We start from the raw sequence: 25,626 nt of genomic DNA, 5'->3' as shown, positions 1-25,626 counted from the left end.
CTCACGGTCCCTATAATTCCCTGCTCCCCCTGCAAGGCTGCTGTGGATCCAGGCAACCAGGGTGGAGTGTGAGAGTTTGTCAGCAATAAGGTAAGTGGAAAAAAGGAGGCTCTTGCAAGCAGAGGAAGAAGGAAAAGACATTTGAGAGCACCAAGGAGAGTTTCTTCCTTCACTTCTCCTTTTTCCCTTTAGTTTTATTTCACCAAAAGGCAGATAAAAGAAGAGGAAGTCATGTGTATAATTTCCAAACCATTCAAATTGCTTACAGCAAAATTTCCAGATGCAGCAAGCATATTCTACTTCCTATGAAGGGTAAGCCCTGGGATAAATGTGGAAAAGGACTTTTCCAAAAAGCTCTGATACTCAGGTGGTCTCCCACCATCTTTACCTTCATCTATATACATATTGAAAAACCAGATGTCAACAAAATTGTCAGTCTGCACCACTCCCCACAGAACTCAATGTTGTTGCATCAACTTTTCTGATACTTTAACTAATGAGTCCCTCTTGGTAAACAAGAACTGAGACTTCCATTGATGGGCAATTTCCAAATCCTAGTGAAATGCTACTAGATTACCACGCATGTCTGGGGAAACAATAAAAAAAATGGCAAGAGCAAGCACAGGCACCATTGGTTGTTGTATAATTCCAGGTATTTCAGCAAAGATCTCTGACCAGAATATGCTAAGCCAGGGACAGCTCAACCACTACTATGGAGAGATTTTTTTGTTTGTTTATGTGTGCTTATGTTTAATTTAGTTAGAGTTCAATACTGTTCCCATGACATTTTGAGTTTAGTTTCACAAAGTCTAGCCAACATGGTTCTGATGGGTTGCCTGGACCACATCACCTCCCATTTTGTTTCTTTTACTCATCTGCCCAGATCTACTTCCTAGGCTGCCCTCTGAGCACTCATCTCCCTGCAATTCCTAATTAATAATTATTTATGGAAGACTGTGACACCATCTCCTTCATGGTGATATCGAGATGTACAAATGCATGCTGGAAAAAAACCATCAGGGGTCTAAGACAATTTTATGTTTAGGGCAATCATTTTTATGAGAGTCAGAACTTGTTCTAGCTGACTCTCTGTAGCCAGGAAAGTGGCAAGAATGGGATGACACAACAAACTAGGATAAATCAGGATACAGAGCTCAAACACAACAACAAAGTTAACAGAAATTGAGAGTCACAACCAACTTTAGACCATGGTTTTGTTGTCCCCAAACAAGTTAAGCTAAACAAACCAAGGTATAACATTACTTTTGAACCAGGCCAATGAGTTTCACGCTCTCAGTTTGGCTGGGATCAACTGCCATTTTGGGTTCTCCTTTCCAAAATGGTCTCTTCATTAGGTAACAGTTTGAATCTGAATTTGCTATACACAATTATTTTAAACTGTTAAGCCCTCTTTAGTGTTTTGGCAGAAATAGAAATGGATGATGAATAAATGAATGAATGAATGAATGAATGAATGAATGAATGAATGAAAAGATTACTATCCTACCTTTCCTCCTAGGAACTTGAGGTGACTAAATAAATACGATACCATATGACTGACCAAGATTAAATGTACAATTTATCTTTCTCATTTAAATACACTGGGTATATTTTACTGTATTTTTGCATTTTAAAAATACTTGCTTATCTGCTATGTATTTGTAAATTAAATTTCAATGCATTTCTTAATGTGCTACTTGATCAAATTATTTTGACAGTGAAATGGTACTACATTATGTGTTGCCATAGAAACAAGCACTCTTGCACAAATGATTAGAATGGCAGGGTGAACTTTGCCGGATCTGGAGTTTGAAGGATTTAGTACATTGTTCATACAAACAAGCACATTAAGATTATATGTCCCTGATAGTTAGAGATGTGTGTCAGATTCACCATCTATCTACACTTTTATAATTAGATCCAATCTTTCTTCTTTTAAAAAAGTTAATCTTAGAGGATATTTTAAAGACTATGCCAAAGGAATGCAAAACACTCATTTAATAAAAGCAGTGGCATTATTATTGGGGGAATTATGTATGAAATTGGTAAAGGTTATCTTTCTCTCAGGGATGTGGGTGGCGCTGTGGGTTAAACCACAGAGCCTAGGACTTGCCGATCAGAAGGTCGGCGGTTCGAATCCCCGTGACAGGGTAAGCTCCTGTTGCTTGGTCCCTGCTCCTGCCAACCTAGCAGTTCGAAAGCATGTCAAAGTGCAAGTAGATAAATAGGTACCGCTCTGGCGGGAAGGTAAACGGTGCTGCTCTGGTTCGCCAGAAGTGGCTTAGTCATGTTGGCCACATGACGCGGAAGCTGTACGCCGGCTCCCTCGGCCAATAAAGCAAGATGAACACCACAACCCCAGAGTTGGCCACGACTGGACCTAACGGTCAGGGGTCCCTTTACCTTTACCTATCTTTCTCTCGTATCAGTATGATCACATCAAAAAAAGTGGCCATTTGACATTTTTTTTAAAATCCCACTTCTATCCAACTAGTCTGCAAATTTCCTCTCTCTGAAAGTTGGTGTGGCTGGGGGAGGAGAACTTCTAGCTTGGCCTTATTTAAAATAGAAGTTTGATGCACACTTACCTGGAAATAAGTTTTTTAAATCTTACTTTTAAATATACATGTTTAGAATTACACTGTAAAGCAGTTAAGGTTTTTCTGATCTTTAATGCATTTGTTCACAATTTAAAAATAATAATAATAATAATAATAATAATAATAATAATAATAATAATAATGGGTGGCATGGCTAGCTGCAAAGCTAAATGGCAACATAACACAGCATAATCACAACAGGACTAAAATCATACTGAGGGACAACCATAGGTTTTGAAATAGCAAAAAACTTACTGGCAATAATTTGATGATTTTATGGCTTCTAAAAGCAAGTCTGCACATCTTGACATACAAGAGCAAATTGAAGACTCATTATCTGGGGACTCAGGTGAGGCCTCATATACCAATATGTCTAAAAGCAACAATCATCCTCCAAAAGGTGCAAAAGCAGCAGCAGTCATGGAGGCTGATAGAGACTCGGTGCCTATACTGATAGACTTCGCCAGGCCCTCATGGGTGATGGTACCATCTTCTTGGCACCATTTGAAAACCTTTCTAATCAACTAAAATACATATCTCAAACTGCAAACAGAGCACTAAGACTTGCCACTACTACCACAGAGGATCTTGCCCTGAAGCCTGAGGAACAATTGGACAGAAATGGACACACACACACAAAAATCAATTAGAGGCCTAAGAAGAATCAGGAAGCTGGGAACATGACCCAAATTCTGGTGGATTACCTTGAACAGAAATACTTCATACCACTAAGGCCACCTGGGTCTCAAGCGACAGGAAAGGATCCAAAAGTACCCCCAAGATGTGTATCCAGTCCTTAGTGCAACCCCATCAAGAGCAGGCAACTTCCCAGCTAACCAGTCCACTCAGCGGCTTCATGTAGATGTTAAACAATATAGGGGATAAAATCAGACCCTGAGGAACCCCACGCTGAAGCCTCCAGGGGGCTGAATAACACCCCCCAAGGAACCCTCTCTGGAAATGTCCATCAAAGTAGGACTAGAACCACCACAAATCGGTGTCACCCACTCCTATCTCCAGCAGCCGCTCCAGAAGTAAACCACGGTCGATGGTATTGAAAGTCACTGAGAGGTCAAGGAGAATTAACAGAGACACTTTTCCGTCTCTCTCCCAACAGGTCATCACAGAGGGCAACCAAAGTGGTTTCTGTGCCCAAACCGGGCCTAAATCCTGATTAAAATGGAGCTAGAAAATCAGTTTCCTGGAGGAGCGCCTGGAGCTGCCTAGTCCATAGCCCAACCCAGTATCACATCCTCTGGCTAAGCAAGGACAAGATGTCCATTCACCATCCTGCCCAAGTGCCACTGCACTGTTTCTCCTGGTTATTTCATCACACCTGTGGCTGAGAGGAGGGCTAGGTGAAAAGTGAGCCCCTCCTTTATTAATCTGTGTGGTGGGGCAGGCTTTCCTCAACTGTAAGCAGCAAAGTCATCTTTATTTCTCTCTGCTGTTGTAAACGTACTTCAATGGAAAAAGAACTTATTCACAGCTTCCTCATCTGAGAGAAGATCAGAATGAGTAATAATGTTTATGAAACAGAGTGAGGGATACATTCTTTGCACACATTCCCACACTTCAGGTACTCATTTGGGGGATCTTTGCTCATATTGGAAAGAACTTTTTAATTGTTACCAACTTCTGCAAAATTCAGGATTCCCTTTAATCTACTGATATATGCTTCTTCTACATAGGTGCTGTCTTCTTGTGAAGCTGGGAAACAGAGGAAGACGACAACAACAACAACAACAACAACAACAACAACAACAACAACAACAACAACAACAACAACAACAAACGGCCCTATATTATTGTACATGTAAAGGCCTTTTTGGCTTTCAGAGATTTTAAAAGGCATAAATTCAAAGCAAACAAAAATATACCTATAGTAGAACCTCGGAACTCTTCTTTTTGAATTATTTGTAAGTATGTAGTTGTTGTCTCATTTTACCAGCCAGACCCCCTGGGAATTCTATTCATATAAACAATGGTAGATATGAAATACAACCTAGATGAAAGCAAATTGGCTCAAAAACAGTTTCCCTTCTTTGCTTTCCACTGTGTAAGTGAGGGTGGATAAGTGGGTGGTAGAGTATAGAAAATGCATTATTCTTCATGCTGCAACAGGAAACTTAAATTAAACAAGGGAGAGAAATAATATGGCAAGTGAGTAGGCAATGGTCACAATTTTATTATCTTCTTGCCAACTTTTTTCTTCTAATTTGCATTGGGGGGGTACAGTCAGTTCCTTCATGAAGATGTCCTTGCCCTACAAAATGGCTCAGATTAAAAAAAATCTGATTTTTTGAAAATATGCTCTACATGTCCATCATTTAATTATCTGGAGTTAAAGGCTGAGGATGTTATCACAAATAAAGAACATTTATTTGCACTGTATCATTTTTTCCAAGAAACATTACATTCTCTGCTAGACTACTTTATAGCAGTGTCACTATTCTTTCTGTACATTGATAATTGGAAATGGAGTAGATATCCAGCTGTTCAAGAGTGTTTGATTCAACACCATTTAAATTATGAATAAAAGAGATCCAGAATCATATATTTCTCACTGCTTTTATTATCTACTTACTAACTAAAGAAACAAATAAAAAGTTCTAAATCAATATCTTGGCATGCTGAAAGGGCTACATGAGTGGGAAGTTAGTCTATTGAAATAGAGAAAATGATAAAGAGTTTTGAAGAGAACAACAACCAGCTGTTTTTCATTATTTCCTCTGATCATCCCTTGACAACAGGTTGAACTTTGCAACAGACAACATATGGCAGTTGGCAGGATGGAAACTGACAGGGAGGAAGAGATTTTAAGACAACAGATAATGAGCTATTTTGTCAAAGTATCATATTTTAAATTAGTTTTAAAATATGATAAATATGATACTGATAAATTATTGTCTCAATATGTGCCTTTAAGGTGATTAAGAGGTATATTAAATTATTCATGGTATGAAAAAAGTGGATAGAGAAAAGTTTTTCCCCATCACAAATAATACTTGAATCAGGACAGACAAAATAAAATACTTCTTTTGCACAATGCACAGTTAAACTGTGGAATATGCTTTCACGAGATGTTGTGATAGCCACCAACCTAGATGGCTTTAAAAGGGAACTATTAATAAATAGTAGGGATGCGGGTGGCGCTGTGGTCTACACCACTGAGCCTAGGGCTTGCCGATCAGAAGGTCAGCGGTTCGAATCCCCGCAATGGGGTGAGCTCCCGTTGCTCAGTCCAAGCTCCAGCCAACCTAACAGTTCAAAAGCATGTCAAAGTGCAAGTAGATAAGTGCAAGTCCGGCAGGAAGGTAAACAGCGTTTCCGTGCACCACTCTGGTTTCACCAGAAGCGGCAAAGTCATGCTGGCCACATGACCCAGAAAAACTGTCTGCAGACAAACGTCGGCTCCCTTGGCCAGTAAAGCGAGATGAGAGCCACAACCCCAGAGTCGTTCACAACTGGACTTAACTGTCAGGGGTCCTTTACCTTTAATAATAATAATAATAATAATAATAATTCAACTTATACACCTCCCTATACCTGGAAGTCACAGGGCGGTTTACAACAAGATAACTACATAAATTCACAGGGGATAATCAATGTCTACTAGTCATGATAGCTGTATACTTTATCCAGGATCAGCAGAAACATGCCTCTGAATATCAGTTGCTGGTACTCAGTGGAATACCAGCAGATGGGATTCTGTGGGAAAACAGTGAAGACAGCCATTTCCCCCCATCATGTCTGCTTATGAGCTCCCACAAATTTTGGGTTGGTCACTGTGGAAGATATGATGCTGTGCTAGTAGACAGGCCTTTGGTCTGGTCTAGCAAGGCTCTTATGTTGCTACTTAAAAGCTGATATGATAGACTACCAATTTGCCCCCAAACACAGATACTGAAAACACTATAAAATTACTGGTATCTCACACTAGTCCTAGAGATTATCAGGCAATCTACCAATTTTGCCAAAGTGAAAAACACCTCTTTAATTGGAAGCTGGTTCTTCAGGAAGCAGATAAAAAAACAGGTCCCTGCAAAGGCATATGTGCCTTCAGAAGGTTTACTGGTGTTGGAGCAGGCCTGGTTTGCTACCCTTAGCCTTGCCTCCAGCTCCTGACCCAATGTGTCTGCTATCTGAGTCTCCTCACCAGCACTGCTGCCTGCCAGCTGATCCCTTGGCCCACCATGACCAATATCCCAACTTAATTACTACAGCCCTAACCCTGACAACTCAATTCTGGTCCCATGAACCATTTTTCCAACATAGAATTCAAGTTGCTCACTCTTCTTCGGAAACTGACACGAACAAAAACCTTATAACACTGGAGCCAATACACATCTCACCATCTAGTATATTTTGACATAGGAGGAGAAGGCTCTAAATATTTCAGCTGCATACATGGGCACAGCTGTTGCCTCCAGGTTGTCTGTGACAGCTTGAATGTACAATCAAAACATGGCAGATGAGCCTTTGGCTCCACTCACAATAGAAGGGGCAGAGAGGAGAAGGAAACCCCTAGCCACTTTAAAAAAATTCTTGTAGTAAAACAGCTACCTTGAGTCATCAGCTTTAATAATGTAATCATTATTAATAAAATAATTTAATACATTTCTGCATTATTTACAGGACTCTATACCATTCTTTGTGTTAAATATACATATTTGTTGGTATGCTGATAAACAAAGAGTATACTTACACTCCTGCTTGCTCTCTGAAAATAACTGGAACAAATACTAAAAACTAAGTGCTCATCCAGACTTCCTTTTATGCTGTGTTTCTAGGCACAGGTCTGTGCTTTAAAGGTCCTTGTCTGAGTGCTCCCCCCCCCCCTGGTGTTTTCCTGTGAAAACACACTATTTACTGCTGAATTGGAGCAATGCACAGAAAAACAATAAAGATCAAGTTTTTCCTGTTGATTCAATGACATTAAACTGAAGCAAAATTTCTGCTTGATGAATAACATGAATGAAAGAATTGCTTTCCTTCTGTGCACTTTACATCTGTAGCCATATAAATTCATTCAGCACCCCTGGTATTATACAACAGAAGGAACAGAAGTGACCAATTTGTTTTGGCAGCAATGTTAGATTCATTACATTATCCACCTCTATCATATCTCTTCTTAATCTTTCCCTTTCAAAAGTGAATAATCTTTGGCTTTTAAAATCTCTTTTGTCATTTATAAGCTCTACATGGGCTATAATCATTTTCATTGCCCTCAACTGGTCCTTTTCTAATCCACTTGTTTCTCTTACTGGAATAAAGGATATTAATAGTACAATAATACTCATACAGTACAACAGCTACTTTAAAATATTTGCAAGGGCACCTTAAGGTATTGTATTTATGTATATTAACAGTTTGTATATGACTTTTCTCGGATTCAGAAAACCTAACTAACTACCAGTGAGTTGCTAATCTCCCTTTCCTGAGCAAGGTTCTGGAGCGAGTGGTCGCAGACCAGATCCAGCGCTTTTGGAAGAAACTCATTTTCTGGATCCATTTCAATCGGGCTTTAGGCTCAGTTCTAGCATAGAAACTGCTTTGCTCACCTCTGTGGAGACAGAGACAAGGGAAACATATCCCTGTTAATTCTTCCTGATCTCTCAATGGCTTTCAATACCGTTGACCATGGTGTCCTTCTGGAGTGACTGTTCGAGCTAGGGGTAGGTGGCACCGCTTTATGTTGGTTCCAGTTCTACTTGGATGGTCATTCCCCAAGGGTGTTGCTTGGGGAATGCTTTTCAGCCCTGTGGAACCTTCAGTGTGGGGTTCTGCAGGGCTCAATCTTATCCCCTACACTGTTTAACATCTACCTGAAACTGTTGGGTAGGTTTTTCTGGAGGTTTGGAGTATGTTGTCAGCAGTAAGCTGATGACACTCAGCTCTATTTCTCTTGTCTCTGTCCACTTTCAGAACAGAGGGGCAGGGATAGTTCTATTACATTCACAATGGCCTTAATGGAACTCCATTGTTTCTTAATGTCTCTGAACTTTTCTAGACAGCTGGTTTGCCTAGGCCAGGGTTCCCCAAACTTGAGTCTCCAGCTGTTATTGGACTACAACTCCCATCATCCCTAGCTAGCAGGACCAGTGGTCAGGAATGATGGGGATTGTAGTCCAAAAAGCAGCTGGAGACCCAGGTTTGGGAAACCCTGGCCTAGGCTAACCCAGATATTCCTCTGCAGCTTGTATTTTCCCTTCATTATTAAATATTCTCTCTGCCAAGCTTTGGCAAGAGTGTATGGGATCTCAGGTGCCCACGCAGGGGTCTGTGTCCCTTTTGAGAAAAGAAGAGACAATAGAGGCTGTCGTGCTTTAGGAAATAGGGTTTATTCGCCTATTTACACCTTCCATCTGCATGGAGGGGCCCCAGATCTTACAGCATAGTCCACAGCAGGGCAAGCAGTCCTTTCTTTACCCTCACCAATATGGATCTCTGCCTTTCTTCCTCTTTCTTCTTCCCAGAGGCCCTTGCCCTCCCCCAGTGCAGCTACCCTGGCAACCTTCCAACTCTCCAGTCTCTTGTCACACCTGGGACAAGGAGTTGTTGACCCTCAACTGCTCTCTATTGCAATGCTAACAGCTCTGCTCTTCCCTGAGTCAGCCAGACTGGTTTGCATAAGGCAGCCCAGGAATCCCCTTGTAGCTTATATTCTCCCTTCATATCACAAATAACCCAATATCCTAGCATTTAAGCGCTGTGAGACTTGGTGAAGGCTGGGCAGCCTTCCCCAGGCCACTTGGGTCTGCACTGCACTGGGGCAGCCTTTTGGCAGGCCATGCCAATCCATGCTGCTTCTCCTGATGTTCCCCAGAGGTTGCAGAGGATGAGGAGGACTGGACAAAGGTAAGAGGGAGTAGGGGTGCGAGTGCATGGGCAAGGAAGGGGCAGTAGCAGGGAGACGGCTAGTGACGGGGTCAGCGGGTGGTGGGGGTGCCCCAAATTACCGTCCCAAAATGTTGGGTGGCATGCATGTGGGCAACTGGGATAACAATATGCTGGACTAGATGGACCTTTGGCCTGATCCAGTAGGGCTTGTGCTCTTATCTCCACAGAGGAAATTGGGATATAAATATGACAAATTAAAAAAAAGGTTTGTAGAAAACTCACTCTGCATCTAAACTATTGAGACATGCAAATACATATACCCACTTTGCTATTAAAGGGAAGAAAAGGGACCTACAACAGAGTTCCATCTTTTTTTAGGGCTTGAGAGAGACTGCAACAGAAGCCATGTAATCTATTTCCCTGTAAAATTCTTCCCGTGGCATACTAGTTGTGCTGGTTTGTATCTTTTTAGCTTTCGTTAAACTCATTTGCTTCATCTTAAAACTTGACAACATGTAATTTTCTTTCCAACATTTTAGTCTATATTTTGTTTAGTATTATCAGAATAGCTGCTTCTTTAAAAAATCAAATATTTATTTTAAAAATATTTTGCTGTTAATTCTATAACAATCTAACAAGAAACCACATAATTTTTAAAGGCTTTTATAAAATGGCTGATGCTGTTCTTTATATTATTGAACCAGACTGCCACCTATTGGAAAATACTTTAAAAATCTGACTAGCTAAGCATTCTATTGATGCTATATTATTATTTTTGTACATGTTTATTACTTCCAGGTGTTATCAGTCCTTATTGATTTTAGGAATCTGCTTCAGTAAAATATAACTATTCTGGACCAGAAAGAGGTCAAAGATTGCAGCAACCCCCTTGGGAAAATATTATGAGAAGTTTGAACTGAAAGTACCCAGGTTGATGACATATTATTTATGCCACGTGTTTCAAAATGGTGGCAGTTTAGGGGTTACAGGTATTAGCTAATTACAATCCACAATTACAATTCCACCATGTGAGTTTGGGGCAATTTTAAGAATGTTTTTTCTCTCTAAACATCCTTCTTTTATTGTTTCTTAACAACATTTTTGCATTAGTTGGTGAGATATCAAACTGGATCACATTTAATGTCTACAGGTTCAACCAGTAAATGAGGTTTGTATGATAAGTTAGAACTGGCTCCACTTCGGTTGCAAGAAAACCAATTAAGCTCTTTCATAAATATTAAATTTTACAATATTGCTTTGAATTTAGCTCTAACTACTTTGGAGAGAATGATTTATGAGCAAAAAGACAGAACAGGTTTACTAGATTTGTGTGTTAGACAGATGAAAATAAAATTTATAGTTTCAAAATTCGATGTTAAGAGAGTAACTGATCATCCACAGACATAGAAAAAAATATTCTCACAAAGGATCAGTATTTTTACCCTGCATTAACCTGAAGAACAACTATAAAATACTACAGCAATACTACATAATATATCAATAGTATATTAATAGAACTTGGAAGAACTGTAAAGATAGGCATGGGCTTTATTCTTTCCACACCACTAGTTTTATGCACATTTAGTAGGACTGTCCCCTAATTACGGTAAAGATTTCTGAATTAAGGTTATAACTACAAGTATTTCAGTATCATGTGACCTTCTGACAGTGTTCCTTGATGATGAACGGAAAAGTTCCTTACACAAAGGAACAGGTTAGAATCTATTGATTCCTGCTAGATTTTGGTCGGTGGAGGCTCAGGTGGCCTCAGTGGCATGGAGTGCCTTTCATCAGTTTTGCCTAGTGGCCCAGCTGCAACACATTGTATACATAGGGCTACCTCTGAAGATACTTCAGAAACTCCAGCTGGTGCGGAATTCATAGACCAGGTTGCTCACTGAGACAAGATGATTTGATTTGGCCTGACTGCACTGACTGCCAATTACGGTAGTTCCCAGGCCCAATTCAAAGTGCTGGTTTTGACCTATAAAGACTTTAAAAGCCCACAATATCTCAAGGACCATCTATTACCATATGAACCAACCCAGACTATGTGCTTGTTCTGCAATAGGTCCAGAGGGTGGCAACACAAGAATGGCCTTCATTACAGATCCTTAGATGGCAGGTGAAAATGTTTCTCTATAACCAGACCATTGGTTGATGAACATTCCATGGCCTTTTAAATGTATTTGTGGGAAGGGGGGAGGTTTATTGGTTTGTTTTTGTTTTATTATGCACTTTGTTCTCATTTTGTATTTTTATATTGCAAACCACCCTGTGATCTTTGGATAATAGTAGTAGTAGTAGTAGTAGTAGTAGTAGTAGTAGTAAGTAGTAGTAATATAGCATTTATTAGATCTTCTATGTTACAAGAAAAACAGAAAAAGAAAAAACCACATTGGGCCAATTCTCTAATTAAGATACATTCTATGCAAGCACAGAGAGGTTTAGTTATGAGATAGATCTATTGCATTTGATCCACATTTTCAAAGACTGAATGCATAGTGTTTTACCAAGGCCACAGTACAATAAGCATGTGGCAAACGTCTGCTGCGTTTTCTCTTTGTTCGTGGAGATCTGGTCACTGATGCTCACGCCCTGGTCACACTTAGATTTTATAACTACCTTTTAATAAAATTGGGAAACTTCAGCTGGTGCAAAATGCAACAGCCAGAGTTGTCTACACTTCCTGGAAGATCTGCACTTTATAACATGCATTGTTTATCATCTGTGCTGGCTTCCAGTTTATTTTTACATGAAAGTGCTGGTGAGTACCTAATCAACTTGGGACCAAGTTGCCTAAAGGACTGTTCCCAACTACAAAGATCTAGTTTGCAAGTAACACTAAGTCAAACCATGACTAAGCACGAATGCTCAGGCTCAGAGAGGAGATTTCAGCTACTTAGCTCCTCCTCTAGTCCTGCGATTTGTCTCACTCTAGACAAACCATGAGGTGTAATTTGTTCGTGATTTGCAGCAGACAACCCATGAGCCCATGGCTCAGCTCACATCAGCATGAAGAGAAGCAAAGTGACCACAATGTCCTCTCCAGAAGCCTGCATGTTTGTATGTTCTTCCTAAAGCATAGTGTGGCTTAGTGTTATGTTCAAACTGAACCATAAATTTCCGTCTCTGCTCTTCATTTGAGGCCTTCCTCTGAATCACTTTCTAAGGCAGAGCTTTCTAAACTCCTGGGGCTTGAAAGGGGTTTGACCTCTGGCTTGCTTGTAAAACTGAATTACTGTGTCGCAAAATGATGTTTGCCTAAAAAGTGTGTCACCGACATGAAAAATTTGGAAAGCTCTGTTCTAAGGTATGGATGGCTGGGGCACAAGAGAGTGCCCTTTTCAATTACAAGGCACTAATTATGTAACTACCTCATAATAATAATAAAATATTTTATAATATTTTATAATATTTTATTTATTTATACCTCACCCACCCGGCTGGGTTCAGTTGTTTCCTTTGTTTTGTGTTTTTAAGAGAGTAACAAATAATTTCTTATTTTGTCAAGCTTTTAATATGCCTTGCATTTTTAACCTCCTATTGTGTTTTTGTCTCATTTGAAATGGACCTGTTTTATGTTCTCACATTGCTGTCTTTAGAAGTGATTGTATGCTTTTTAGTCTTGTTTTTGTTGCATTGTTTGCATTGTTGTTATATTTATTGTATTTCCATGTTTTAATTTAGATGTTCCCTTGTGGGCTGAAAGGTGGGGTAAAGATCTAAATAATAATAATAATAATAAAAATTGTAAAATGTTGTAGAATGTGCCAGGAGAAATAAAAAAAAATGTGTTTGTCATAGTGGACAATACAGGACATACTGCACTGCAGGTTCCTTGGGGAGCATAGAACACTACAGTAATGGAAAGGGGATGTCTAGCTTCATTAGAATGCTGCAGTTGGCTCATGCAGTAAGAATCTTTGCATTCTTGATGGCTACAATGATGCTGATGCCAGTACCAGAGCCACCCTGCTAGATTTTAGCAGAAGGGAAGAAGAAAGCCTAGAATCTGGAGCAAAGGGTAGATACAGATATTTTTACAAGAATAAGGGCAGCCAGAAAGGTAACTGAAACCAATTAAAACATGTTCTTAAAAGAAAACTAACCTTATAACTTAAGAAGAAGTAAAAAATCCACAGTAAATGGTGCTGATACAGTGGTACCTCGGGTTACAGATGCTTCAGGTTACAGACTCCACTAACCCAGAAATAGTGCCTCGGGTTAAGAACTTTGCTTCATGATGAGAAACTGTGTGGCGGTGGTGCGGTGGCAGCAGGAGGCCTCATTAGCTAAAGTGATACCTCAGGTTAAGAACAGTTTCAGGTTAAGAACGGACCTCCAGAACAAATTAAGTTCTTAACCCGAGGTAACACTGTATTGCAGTAGAGGGGAATAGTGTTATCTAGTTTGTTTTCTGGGATATCTTCAGAATATCATTGTTGATTCCTGGAGTTTTTGTTCTCATCCTGAAGCAAAGTTTTTAACCCAAGGTACTATTTCTGGGTTAGTGTAGTCTGTAACCTGAAGCGTCTGTAACCCGAGGTACCACTGTAGTTTTTCCCATGGTGGCAACTGTACTGTGGAACTTTCCTGCGGATCTCTGCTTTTAGGAAAATTATTTTTTTAAATCTTCCTTTTTCAACAGGCATTGGACAATAAGCAGAATTTAAAATGACTTGCTACTTTTTCAGACAATTTTCTATGCTGTTGCTATGTTACCTGCTGCTGTTTTAGATTTACTAGTGTAATTTTATTAATTCATAGTTCATATGTTTTATTGTGGTTTTAATTGGTGTCATTGTTATTTAAGTAATGTTTATAGGTTTTATTGTAAGTTGCCCCAAGTCTTTAAGGAGCCATGCACTAGGACACAATTTTTAAAATGAAATATAAAATATTACCTATTAGCTAACCTTAACTGTACCTGCCTTCACCCACATCCACACCCACACACCCCTTTAATATATATTAGCTCCAATCCAGAAAACTGTAGAAAGCAGTGAGCAAGCCCCTGTTTCCACAGATGTGTTCACCACTGCTAAAGCTCTTTTCTTCTCCTGAAATGGAAAAGGGCAGGATCATCTCTGAAGCTCAGAGGCTTGGAAAGCACTGAGGAATCTCAAGAAAGGCAACAGGCACTTGGCACCTAATAGATTGGCTAGCCCAGGCATGGGCAAACTCGGCCCTCCAGATGTTTTGGGATACAACTCCCATCATCCCTAGCTAACAGGACCAGTGGTCAGGGATGATGGGAATTGTAGTCTCAAAGCATCTGGAGGCAGGGGCGCCGACTTATAAAAAATATTGGGGGGGCCCATACCGGGACGCGTCGTCGTCCAACTTTTGGGATGCACCTCGGCGGGGGCTGTTTCTTCTTCTTCGGAGGCAGAGTCGGGAAGAGCGCCCGGGAAGCTGCCGCTGGTTCGCTCGGGTAGCCGGAAGAACGCAGTTCGAGGTGGCGGTGTTGGGGAGAGACCCTCGCTCAGGGCGCCACGAGACTTGGCGGCCTATCTGGGGGGTTTTGGAGCGTATTTCGGCGGAGCCGGAGCGATTGGGGAGGAGGGGGCTTGTTGCCGGATTCTTCAGCTGGGCCAGAGATCCGCTGCTGGGGGGTCCCTGGGCCGAGTTGTGAGCACGGCCTGCTGAAGGGAGATCCAGCCGATTGCGCGACGGGGATGGCCGGGGCTCTCCGGCTAGGGCGCGCGGCTGGCTGGCTGGCTGGCGAGGGAGCAGGTGGGGAGGAGGCAGGGGACGGCGGCGGCGCCCTGCTGGAGGGGCGCCCGAGATTATTGGGGGGGCGGAGCCCCCCGAACGAATTTTTGAGGGGGCTCGGGCCCCCTCAGGCCCCATGGAGTCGGCGCCTATGTCTGGAGGGCCGCGTTTGCCTATGCCTGGGCTAGCCCAAATGTGCTGATCCATTCATTCCCCAACAGAGACTTAGCACCGTGGGAGAAGGAGGCAGAGGAATCTGGGAAGTTCTAGGATAATCTACGCTATCTAGTAGTAAAACCTCCTGCCTCTCACCACATAATCAAGACAATTTCCTTCAACTACGATAAGTCCTGCATTACCTTCTGAGGAACATGTATACAGAATTTATTGTCAGTCATTCCTATTCCTGTTAAAATGTCACCATTGATAGTTTTATTTAGTATACAATTTTTGATTATGCCAAGTGTGGTGGGATTTGAAGTGTGTGCATATGTGTGTGTGTAAACTAAACAATTTATTAATAGCCAGATACTAAGCCATATCCTGTCTTACTTACTATATTGGATGTGGATTGGCTTTCATTCATCACTGGTTCTTCTTCTGATACTTTGCTACCATTGTCCAGATAGTGGTCAGATACAGTATGACAAAGCTCTTCCAAAGAATAATCCTTTTCTTGGCACAGTTTTATTTCATCCAGTAGTTTTGACAACTCCCCAGTCACAGCTTCACCTTTACAGAAAGCAAAACAACCTGTCATTGTAGTAAGCCAAGCAAAACAAGTCTAAATATAATATAAAATATGTTGTGTTAAGCATGGTCTAACCTTAGAAATAGATTAAGAGTTGGCAACTTGATGGCCTCTCTCTGTAAACATGTAAACTGCTCAGATGTTAATTCTTATTTAAATACTCTCCTTGGGCATTCTTCTAGAAGTCAGGACTTTAGTAAAACACCATGAAAATTTGTTCTCTATCCTGATTTAAACATAGGACTCGCTTTCCCTCATTCAGACAGGATTGGCTGTGTTATTTTCACTTTTGGAAAACTTCACATGTTCAGAAGCACCATACTTTTTATTGATTTTTACTGGGTTTCAGAAATGGGTTTTTGAGCTGTGGATGAGCTCTGCTTCCCTCACTTTCACTCCATAGCCAGCACAAGTATAACCTCCAGATCAAAAGTACATCCCCATCACTCAGGTGAACTCAGTTTTGTTTTTTTTCAAAGTGCTCCACATGTTTGGTGCTTCCTTTAAAACTTTTTAAATAGTTTACTGAAAACTTTGAAATTAGCACCACATGAAAACTCTCCTGAGTAAGGAAGGCATAAAACAAGGGAGGCGTGTTAGAAAGTTTAGATCTGGAAATTGCTAGGTGCATGCTGAATGACTCTGGTCTTCCCAAATGCACGTGTGGAGATGCAGTAGCCACTGCAATATAGCTCCAAAAAAACTGCCAACCAAGGAAACAACACATACACCTTTTGAACTTTTGAACTGAAGAGTACCTAACCTGTCACACACATGTGTGTGTTTGGCAGTAGTGTCTACGTCTCTGTACCACAAGTTAGATTCCAGAGCAGAAGAGACTATCAAGATTGGCTATGCTCCATGAAGCAAAGGATACAAAGTAATAGACCTGTGTACTGGGAAAGTCAGCACAAGACATGTGGTTCATTTTAATGAACACAGGAAAGCTGACAAGAAAGAAATGGTGGCAGACTTTTCAGATGAGTCAAAGGAAGGAAAACAAGCCATGAATTGATGTATAATACCTCTGTATGGTATGGTACCTCTAGTTACGGACTCGATCCATTCCGGGGTGCCGTTCGCACCTCGAAAAGTCCGCAACTAGAGCGCTACTTCTGCACACGTGCAGTGCAATAGAGTGCTTCTGCGCTCACGCGAGGTGCATAGAGTGCGTCTGCGCATGAGCGAGATGCACAGAGTGCTTCTGTGCATGTGCACACGGTGAAACCCGGAAGTATACACTTCCGGGTTTGCTGCGTTCATATCCTGAAAAAACGCAATTGGAGACTGACATAACAAGAGTTACGGCTGTAGTCCACATCTGCAGATTCCAATAAGCAATGCAACCAGAGGGGAGGAGACTGATGACAAGATCCCTATGATAAAAAGTGATGAGGAGATGGATGAGGTTTCACAGCCAGATTGTCAGGTGCTCAATGAGACCCAACAAAGGTATTCCAGCTCCACGACTGTCCTACCTCACAAGGTACAACCCCTAGAACCTTCCACCTGGGAAGAGACTGAGCAGATACCAGCCACTGGTGCTCATCTGTGGAAGGATGCTGCACAGGAAGACATTGATGCACTACACCAAAACCAAACCTGGACCCTCACCAAGCTGCCCTCCTCACGCCAATAAGGCAATTGGCAGCAAGAGATGTTTAAGGTAAAGCAGGGTGTGGAAAGGGAAACTGAGTACTACAAATTATAACTTGTAGCAAAAGGTTATTGGATTGTTTGACGGTAAAGGGCTGCAAGAAGCAAAGGAAATAACCACACTAATGGTGACTGACTTTCTAAAGAGTAAAGATGGGTCTGAATTCTTGCCAGACAACAACCAGTACAGGTCAGCTATTTGAAAAATTTCACAATGACTGTGCTTCTCAATAGTTCTGTAACATACTTTATTATGGAATAATTCTTAGAAAGTATTTACTTTTATTTGTTTGCGTAGGAGAAATCTCTGGAGACAAAACACAGGATTGATGATTTGTCACTGGACATTCCTCTATTGGTTCCTCTGCAACTGTGGCATTTCCTGTTTCTATGTATTCTGTAGTAAAAAATAAACAAGTAAATATACCATACTTAAATTCATCTAATTTACTTATTTTTGAATTTCACTCATTTATCCTAATGCAACATGTGTGTGTTTTGAAGTATTATAGGATATTAAAATGGGATGTCTTAAGACATGCAACCTAATCCTATGCATGTTTACTCAGGTATAAATTCCACTGAGATCAGTGAAACATACTCCCAATGAAGTATGATGCGGTTACTAGAAAATCTTAAAAGTGACACAGGAAACAAAAAAGCATTCCTTCTGTCTCCTGTTTTCTGTCTCAGACCTTCTAATAATGGTGGCACACCAAAGAGAAAAAGGGCCTTTCCCAAAAGGTAATAAGAGGCTTTGTTTTCCTATGGGGAAGTTATGGGCAGCAATGCCCTAGGCAGCGAAAACACAGCTGTGGTGTGAGTGGGTGTATCTGTTCCAGTTTGCCCCATTTTTGTCACATTGTATAAATTTTTTCATGTTTATCCTTAGGCAAAGGCCTAACAATTTGTATCACACAAGACACAGAAAAAGCTAAGTGACTATCTGTGCTACATACATGACTTTGTTATAGCATTTAAGCACAAGCAGTGTAAAGCAAGGTACATAGAGTAGGATAGAGATTCCATCATTATCTAGGATCATTTGATCACTTCTTTCTTCACAAATTAATAAGTTTCTCTTCATTTAAAAGATTAGACTCTGGAAGGAGTGGTATATCTGCCAGATTACACCTTCACTGAAATGGTGAGAAACTCAGCTGTAAAACAGGGCAATCAGAGAATATGCAAGAAATGAAGGGCAGACTTAACACAGGCATTGCGATTAGTGAAACACAGCTGCCTTCTTTCAAGACAGGAAATGCGAGGGAATGCAGCCATGGATGGCATACAAGCAGGCTCAGCTGGAATGAGCTATTGAATTTCAAGGGACTAATGAGACAGCTTTAGAAAATCTCTCACATATCAACTTAGCTGTTCTTCAAATCTAATTTGGCATTGGGTGGATGCTTTATATATGTGGCAGCTCTATGTAAATAAAAAGATAGAAAATGAGCCCAATATTATGTGGCCCATGCCAGTTTTAGAATATAAAAATACCAGTAAAAATCTAGTAAAAAAAGGAAACTTTCATAATGCATTTTCTGAAAATTAAGTGTTGTCAATAATTTAGCAGCATAATAAATCCCTGTCCACCATCCAGCTAAGCATTTTGGTAGATGGATTTATATAATTTATTCTGAGTTAAAACACATCACTGATCATTAACAGTAAAGCTTCTAAGAATTTTCAACTTAGTAGAGGGACAAGACACGTGAGTCCTCTGCCAGCCTATTTGTAATATCACTCAAACCCTTCTAGCAATTTGACAGCCAAATGGAATTAAAGGAATAGTAATTCAGAAGAAGGAACTTATACGGATAGTTGCAGATGATATAATCATTTATACAACATATGTAAATACATCAGCTTAGGAGTTCTATAATTTTTGCAAGAATACGACAGAGTGGCAGGCTTTAAAATAAATGATGGTAAGAATGAGTTGCTATCATGACATACAAAGGAAAAAGAAGAAAGGCAAATTAATTGGAGCACAACAGTGGAGCAAAACAGCTCAATATTTGAAAGTCTAAATCAAAAGTTGTATAAATAATTATTTCTCCCTTTCAAAGCAAATTCAAAAGCATCAATTTTCTGTTCTGATTACAGCAGCATAGTCCAGAGACTTAGAATATACTGTGCCTCATTCTTAGCCTGAGCAGAAATGTCAATGTAATCTTACTCATCCAAGTCCTTCCATATTTTGAAAGTTCCATGCTCATCTGCACTTTGTTAAAACTGCAGATTAAGTGGTGACATTATTTCATCCAATATTATATCAGTAAGATACTTCATTAAATCTATATTCATTAATTTTCAATATATAACAATTTTTTTAAAAGGAAAAAGATACAAAACAAAATCCATTCTTCAGGGTTACCAGCGAAGTATTTTATAAAAGGATGCCACATTTCAACAATATCATCTACATCATTTATTTTATATATATATTGCTTTTTAAGAGCATGGTCACACAGAAACATTTCATCATACCCAGTAACACATATATCCAGTTAAATTATCTCTTAAATGTAAAGTTGATTATACGGTGCAACACCAGCTTATCAACTGGTATTATCTACAGGCAATCAGCACTCCCACAGACCGCTGGCTGGGGAGGCGTGGCCAGGCCCCATTTAAACAGAGGCAAGAGCCGGAGAGCTTCCTCAATCTCCCGCCCTCCCTAATTTGCAGGTTTCTACTTTGGCCTTGCTATGGACTGCGGTTGGTCACCGCTGAGGGGCCTGGTAGGAATTTTTCCACTTGGCAGATTGGCATGGGCCATTGGGTTTTCGCCTACCTCGTAGCAATTGTCACAACTTTGTAAGGTTTGGCAGTTAGGCATTGGTTGATCTTATGATGGGGGTGGGGAGGTGTGGCCATCACCGGCCCCTCCAAGCTTAAGCGTATTCCGTTAAAGGAATCCGGGGGTGTGGATCTTGTCCGAAGTCCAGGGCTGGGCTAGGGGCATGCCACGACCCCGTAGGGAAACCTGGGGGAGCTTGAGTTTGTTTGCATCAACGGGGCTCCTCCTATCAGTGGTTGACCCTTACCGGACTACCTGTGTGACAGGCAGGAGTCGGATACAGCCAGGTCAATTCCAATGCCTAAGCCAATACCGCTCACATTCTGTAACCAATAAAGTTGTGGCCAAAATTTGCCCAGTAACATTAACCTAATATCTGTGTCTCTGACCAAACTGCGGGAAGTGGTGGGAGACAGGCGTGCCTGGCGTGCTCTGGTCCATGGGGTCACGAAGAGTCGGACACGACTAAACGACTAAACAACAACAACAAATATCTGTGTCCTTGTGTCTCATTCATCAACGAGGGGGTGGTTTCGGGATCTCAACACGCAACTGGTATCATCTATGAGCAATCAGCACTTCCACTGAAAACAAGAGTGCAAAGAGTGCTGCATTGCATCTGAAAATGATAAAAATTGAGTGCCTTTGAATTGCCTCTTAAAATAGGAAGTACAAATTTTGGAATCCAAGCCTATAAAGATATCCTATTTTTATATTACAGTAAGTGAACATTTTGGTAAAGGCATGATTAGACATGCAATATTAGAATATACTATAATACATATAACCAAAGGACTTTGCAAAAATTCTCATATATTTTGTACACACAAATTTTATATTTATACATAATGCATATATTTAATCATATCTTATACACCTTATATATACAGACTTACCTTGAAGTAATGCAGCAATTTGGAGTGATTGTTGAGATGGGTGTTCTTTGAGAATATCTAAAACAGTTCTACCTAAACTGTCTTTTATGTTGGCATCAATTCCTAAAATAGAAATTGTGTTTTTACAATTAAAGGTTAAACTTATTAGATAAAATATTTTTCAGTATAAATGCCAAACATCAAGACCAGTAATTTACTGTAAGGCTAATTGATGGCATGTTGAATATCAATACAAGCTGTTAAAAATGTACTAATTAGTATCCTAAATCTCATATATATGTTTATGGACTACATAAAAGTCAAATGGCTACAGAAATTTGAAAACTGTTCTTTTTTTCTTTTTTTCACCACAAAACAAAATAGCCTTTGCTATAGAATGCCTGGCAGTACAGCTTCAAGTATGGGTTACTCTGAGAGGAGAGGTAGCTATTCATTTGCCTTAACATCAGTAGACATACTCCAAGGACACTGAACATGTCTTAGTTCAACTACAAGGACCACTCATTGTCTGTCTGGCCACATGGCAATTGGAAACACAGTTTGTTCCACAAAAACCCTACTGGTATTCAGCAAGAAATAGCAACCAGATAAGACTAAATAACATGGTTTGAAATTAGGAAAGTTTGAGATTATTTACAACTCATTTGGAGAATAATTATGATTTACCTGTTTCTAGCAGAATGCGTACCACATCCACTTTTCCAAACAAAGCTGCTTCATGCAGTGCACTCCCTTTTTCTGTCTGGAAAGAAATTAAATACAATAATTAAATAGTTTAACTTCCTAGAAATTATCTCATAACTTGTTAACTTATTATCACGATAAACTATAGCGTGGGACACTGATTGTGTGTGAATATAACAAAATCATATGCATTTTTCTTAACCAAAGAGTACATTCCAATAAATTCAGTGAGACTCAGTCCTCAGAACACAAACATGATGCTAACATTCATAATTACATGGTTCAAAATACCAATTGGGCCAGATGGTAATGATAACTGATATCTGAATTTGATCACCATTTCTCCATAAAGGTCCTCTGGCTTAGTATAGTAAACAAGGTTCTACATGGTCATGTTAGTAGTTTAAGCATCCAAGGGAGATGCTTTTTAGGCACATGCAAGAAGCTGTTTATTGTTAACCCCCCCCCCATGAAACTCTTAATTATTGCTGTGAAACTCATAATTTATAAAACAAGACTGTTTTTCATGACCACACATTTGTACACCATTCCCAGTTGAAAATCCTAAATACAAAAAGTATACATGATTTTTTAAAAAACCATCCCAAGCGGTTCAAGGACAAGGTCAATCTTGGCAGGTTAAAATAAATTAATCACTTTTTGCAAGCTTATACTTTTTAAAACCTGTAACTCAAAGACTGTTTCACTTCAAGTAAATTGTTCTGCATTTGGAGTCAGTCAAATTCAAAATGAAGATTAGTGTGCATGCAAGCACCTCATTAACTAGTAGATGGACCACCTAGCCAAGCAACCATTTTTGGTACTTTCTTTATTAGGATATTTATGTATTTGTGGCTTCTTTGATTTGCTTCCACAAACCAGATGCAAATAGTGCTGTTATGCCCACTTATGTACTAGTAGCTCCCACAAAGGAACATGATGTTGTACTAGTCAGATGAATTCTCATGTTTTTAACTGTTCTGCAAATGTGTTAAGTAGTATCCCTTATCCCAATATATATGCTAGGTCTCCTCCAGTGTCCACTGGTGAAAGCAATTCTGAAAAACTTAGGATTTTGCTGATACTTTCCTCATTTGTGGGTTGTTTGACAAATGGGTATTTACAGAATTAGCTTGCTATTACCACGTATGATAAATGTTTGGTAGTAAATGCTTGTTGGCATTATTTGAAGGGGGGAAGTTGGTAACTAGGGGAGGAGAGATTTAAAAAGGGAAGTAGTGTGAATTAAAACAAACAAACCCATGATGTCGATGGTAACTTGTGATTTTAAGATGCACATTTTGTGAAAGCATTCCACAAAGAGAAACCGAAACAGAACGTTATTGTTGCTTTTAATTTACTTGATAGAAAAATGCACCTTTGATTAATGCTTTCTAAAATATGAATAGTGTAACAGAAAATATTGTAATATTTCCATATAATAAATAAAATAGAATAATGTAGCAAAATGTAATTATATACATTTAATTAAATAAATATTAATACAAACACACTTAGCTATAATTTAAACAATAACAATACTTTTACAAAAAATTGAAATAAAAAGTGAGAAGAATGGGGTAATAGGCAATTAAGTCATACTTAGAGTAGACATTAAACAATGGACTTAGGTCTTTTGTGGGTCGACTTTCAGTATGATTAACATTGGATAGTACCCATGCTTTTTAATATCAGAAATGTTAGCTAAGGGAAGCAAAACGATAACAAATACAACTGCAAACAAAACCAAGACTCCTGTCAGGAATGCTTCTCTGGTACTGTAGTACCATGGTTTCCATGGCTGAAGTAATTCCATTTAGGAATTAGGAATTAAATCCAGGCAGTTGTTTAGTTCATGAACTAAAGCTAATGCAGAACCAAGCTAATACAGAACTTGGTAGTAGACATCTTCTCATTGTAAATGCTCTCCCAAGTATCATAGTTGTGCATTGTGGGAGGAAAGTCCATTTCAATCTGTCACTTGATGACTTCTATCACTTCTTTCATATGTTCTGCAATTCACCAAAACAAAGAAACAACATTTCACTGTTTTCCCCAAATCAATGCTGATATATGAACAGAGTTAAAAGAAATCTTCATATGTGTCCCCCTTAGTTCCATATGAATCTGACACTGTCCACTTACAATCTTGAAAAGTACAGCATTTAGAACACAATAAATGGGAAGTGTGGAAATCATACACCCATTTAAGAGTCAGTGACCACAAAATACATTCAACACATGTATGTGGATGTATTATTTCTTCCGGAAATGGTGTCTGTAATATCTTCCTATTAGGGTTGGGATACTCCTGTGCTGTTAGGGCTGGGACATGCCTGGGTTGCTTGTTCCATTCCATTCACAGGTCATGTTCTGCTTAAAAAATTTAAAACCCCAACACATCTGATCATGAGTCTGGTGCAAAGCTCTTAATGTAGCTCTGTAATTGTACATATGGGGAAGGGGGGGTCCCCATATTGCCCACTTTAAACATAGTATTCCTGAACTGTATGTGGTACAGAGCCAATCACCTATAAATTCTTCATGCTTTTGGGTTGCTGATCCAGCACACTTCATGACTCTGACGGCTTTGTTCTGTCAAACAAACACACACACAACTTAGAAAAACAGCAGCCAACAAAACATATCAGAGCAGCTTTCAAATGCTCTGCCGAGCTATATATCCCCAAAACCATCACCCCAGCCATAACCCATGGAGCCATCCCACAGGGAATCATGGTCATATATCTCATTTTAAATCTATTTGTTGTGTGATAAGAGACTCACCTTCTGCTCCATTCCATGGATCTCCTTGTTCTACAGCGGCGGATTTGTTTTTTGTTTATAATTTTTATTAACCGACCAATCAAATCAAATCACATCACATAAATTCCGAATTACAAAGCTGAATTTTAAATTTTGTTGAGGGGACCCATATTTCAAGATCCGAAGGGGGATTCTGATCATCTTCTTGCTACTGCGTTAATGTCCAAATCAGTCCAAACAAAGTTCATAATTCTATCCAGTCTTATCTTGCTGTTTCCACATCTCATCTTGTTCGTATATTTTCTCTTTTTTCTTTATGATCTCTTCTGATAATCTCCTTAAGCCGATAAACACCAATAATAATCCTGTGTGAATTTTTCCGTTCATCCAATCCTCAAATCGAGATGGTTTCCATATATCATCGCATTCATAGATAACATCACTCTTTCCATCATTAATCACAGAACTGTCGTTCTTAAGTCCCTCTGAGGAGTTTCACCCACAATATAAAAACAGCTCTATTTCTCCTCCCAGACTTAAGTCCTCCGACAGAACTTCCCAATATGGCGACGGTATTTTTAACTGCGTCATTCCAAAGCCCTTATACATTCCATGCTCTTCTTAAAAGCATGCTTTGGTTAGAAAGTTTATCTCCACACAGACATAAATCCACAGCTTAAGTCCTTCAAACGACATTTCTGACTTGTGGGGGGGGGATTCTTGTTTAATCACATAGAGGAAAGAAAGGAAAGTTTTTTTCCCCCTCCCCCATCCAGTCCTTTTGCCATACCGAGTCTTGGTGTATCTTCATCTGGTTAATTCTTGTTCTTCCGACTCGTCTTGTTTATCAGAGATCTCTTCTGTTAGCAGTCTTTACTCCCCCTCCTTCCTTGAAATATGTGCATT

General features: G+C 39.8%; 1 protein-coding gene and 1 long non-coding RNA gene across 7 annotated transcripts in view; both read right to left on the bottom strand.

Annotated features, from left to right (window-relative positions):
• The window catches only part of ANKS1B (ankyrin repeat and sterile alpha motif domain containing 1B), a 324,701-nt gene that overhangs the window by 258,476 nt on the left and 40,599 nt on the right, over positions 1-25,626 (bottom strand). For all 6 annotated transcript variants that reach the window (XM_083462878.1, XM_083462889.1, XM_083462890.1 and 3 more), the window contains 4 exons: positions 21,937-22,012; positions 21,271-21,372; positions 17,849-17,965; positions 15,718-15,893 (listed from right to left, as the gene is read on the bottom strand). In XM_083462878.1, coding sequence (XP_083319004.1) covers positions 15,718-15,893; positions 17,849-17,965; positions 21,271-21,372; positions 21,937-22,012 — 471 coding nt within the window. The remainder of the gene's footprint in view (positions 1-15,717; positions 15,894-17,848; positions 17,966-21,270; positions 21,373-21,936; positions 22,013-25,626) is intronic.
• Positions 23,955-25,624, bottom strand: LOC310687633. Its single transcript, XR_014516505.1, has 3 exons — positions 24,742-25,624; positions 24,486-24,549; positions 23,955-23,966 (listed from the first exon to the last, which is right to left on the bottom strand). It is a non-coding gene; the product is annotated as an uncharacterized lncRNA (long non-coding RNA).

This window comes from Podarcis liolepis, assembly GCF_965112155.1.
Source record: "Podarcis liolepis genome assembly, chromosome: 10".
Taxonomy (NCBI): domain Eukaryota; kingdom Metazoa; phylum Chordata; class Lepidosauria; order Squamata; family Lacertidae; genus Podarcis; species Podarcis liolepis.
This window is presented reverse-complemented; position numbering and strand designations above follow the sequence as displayed.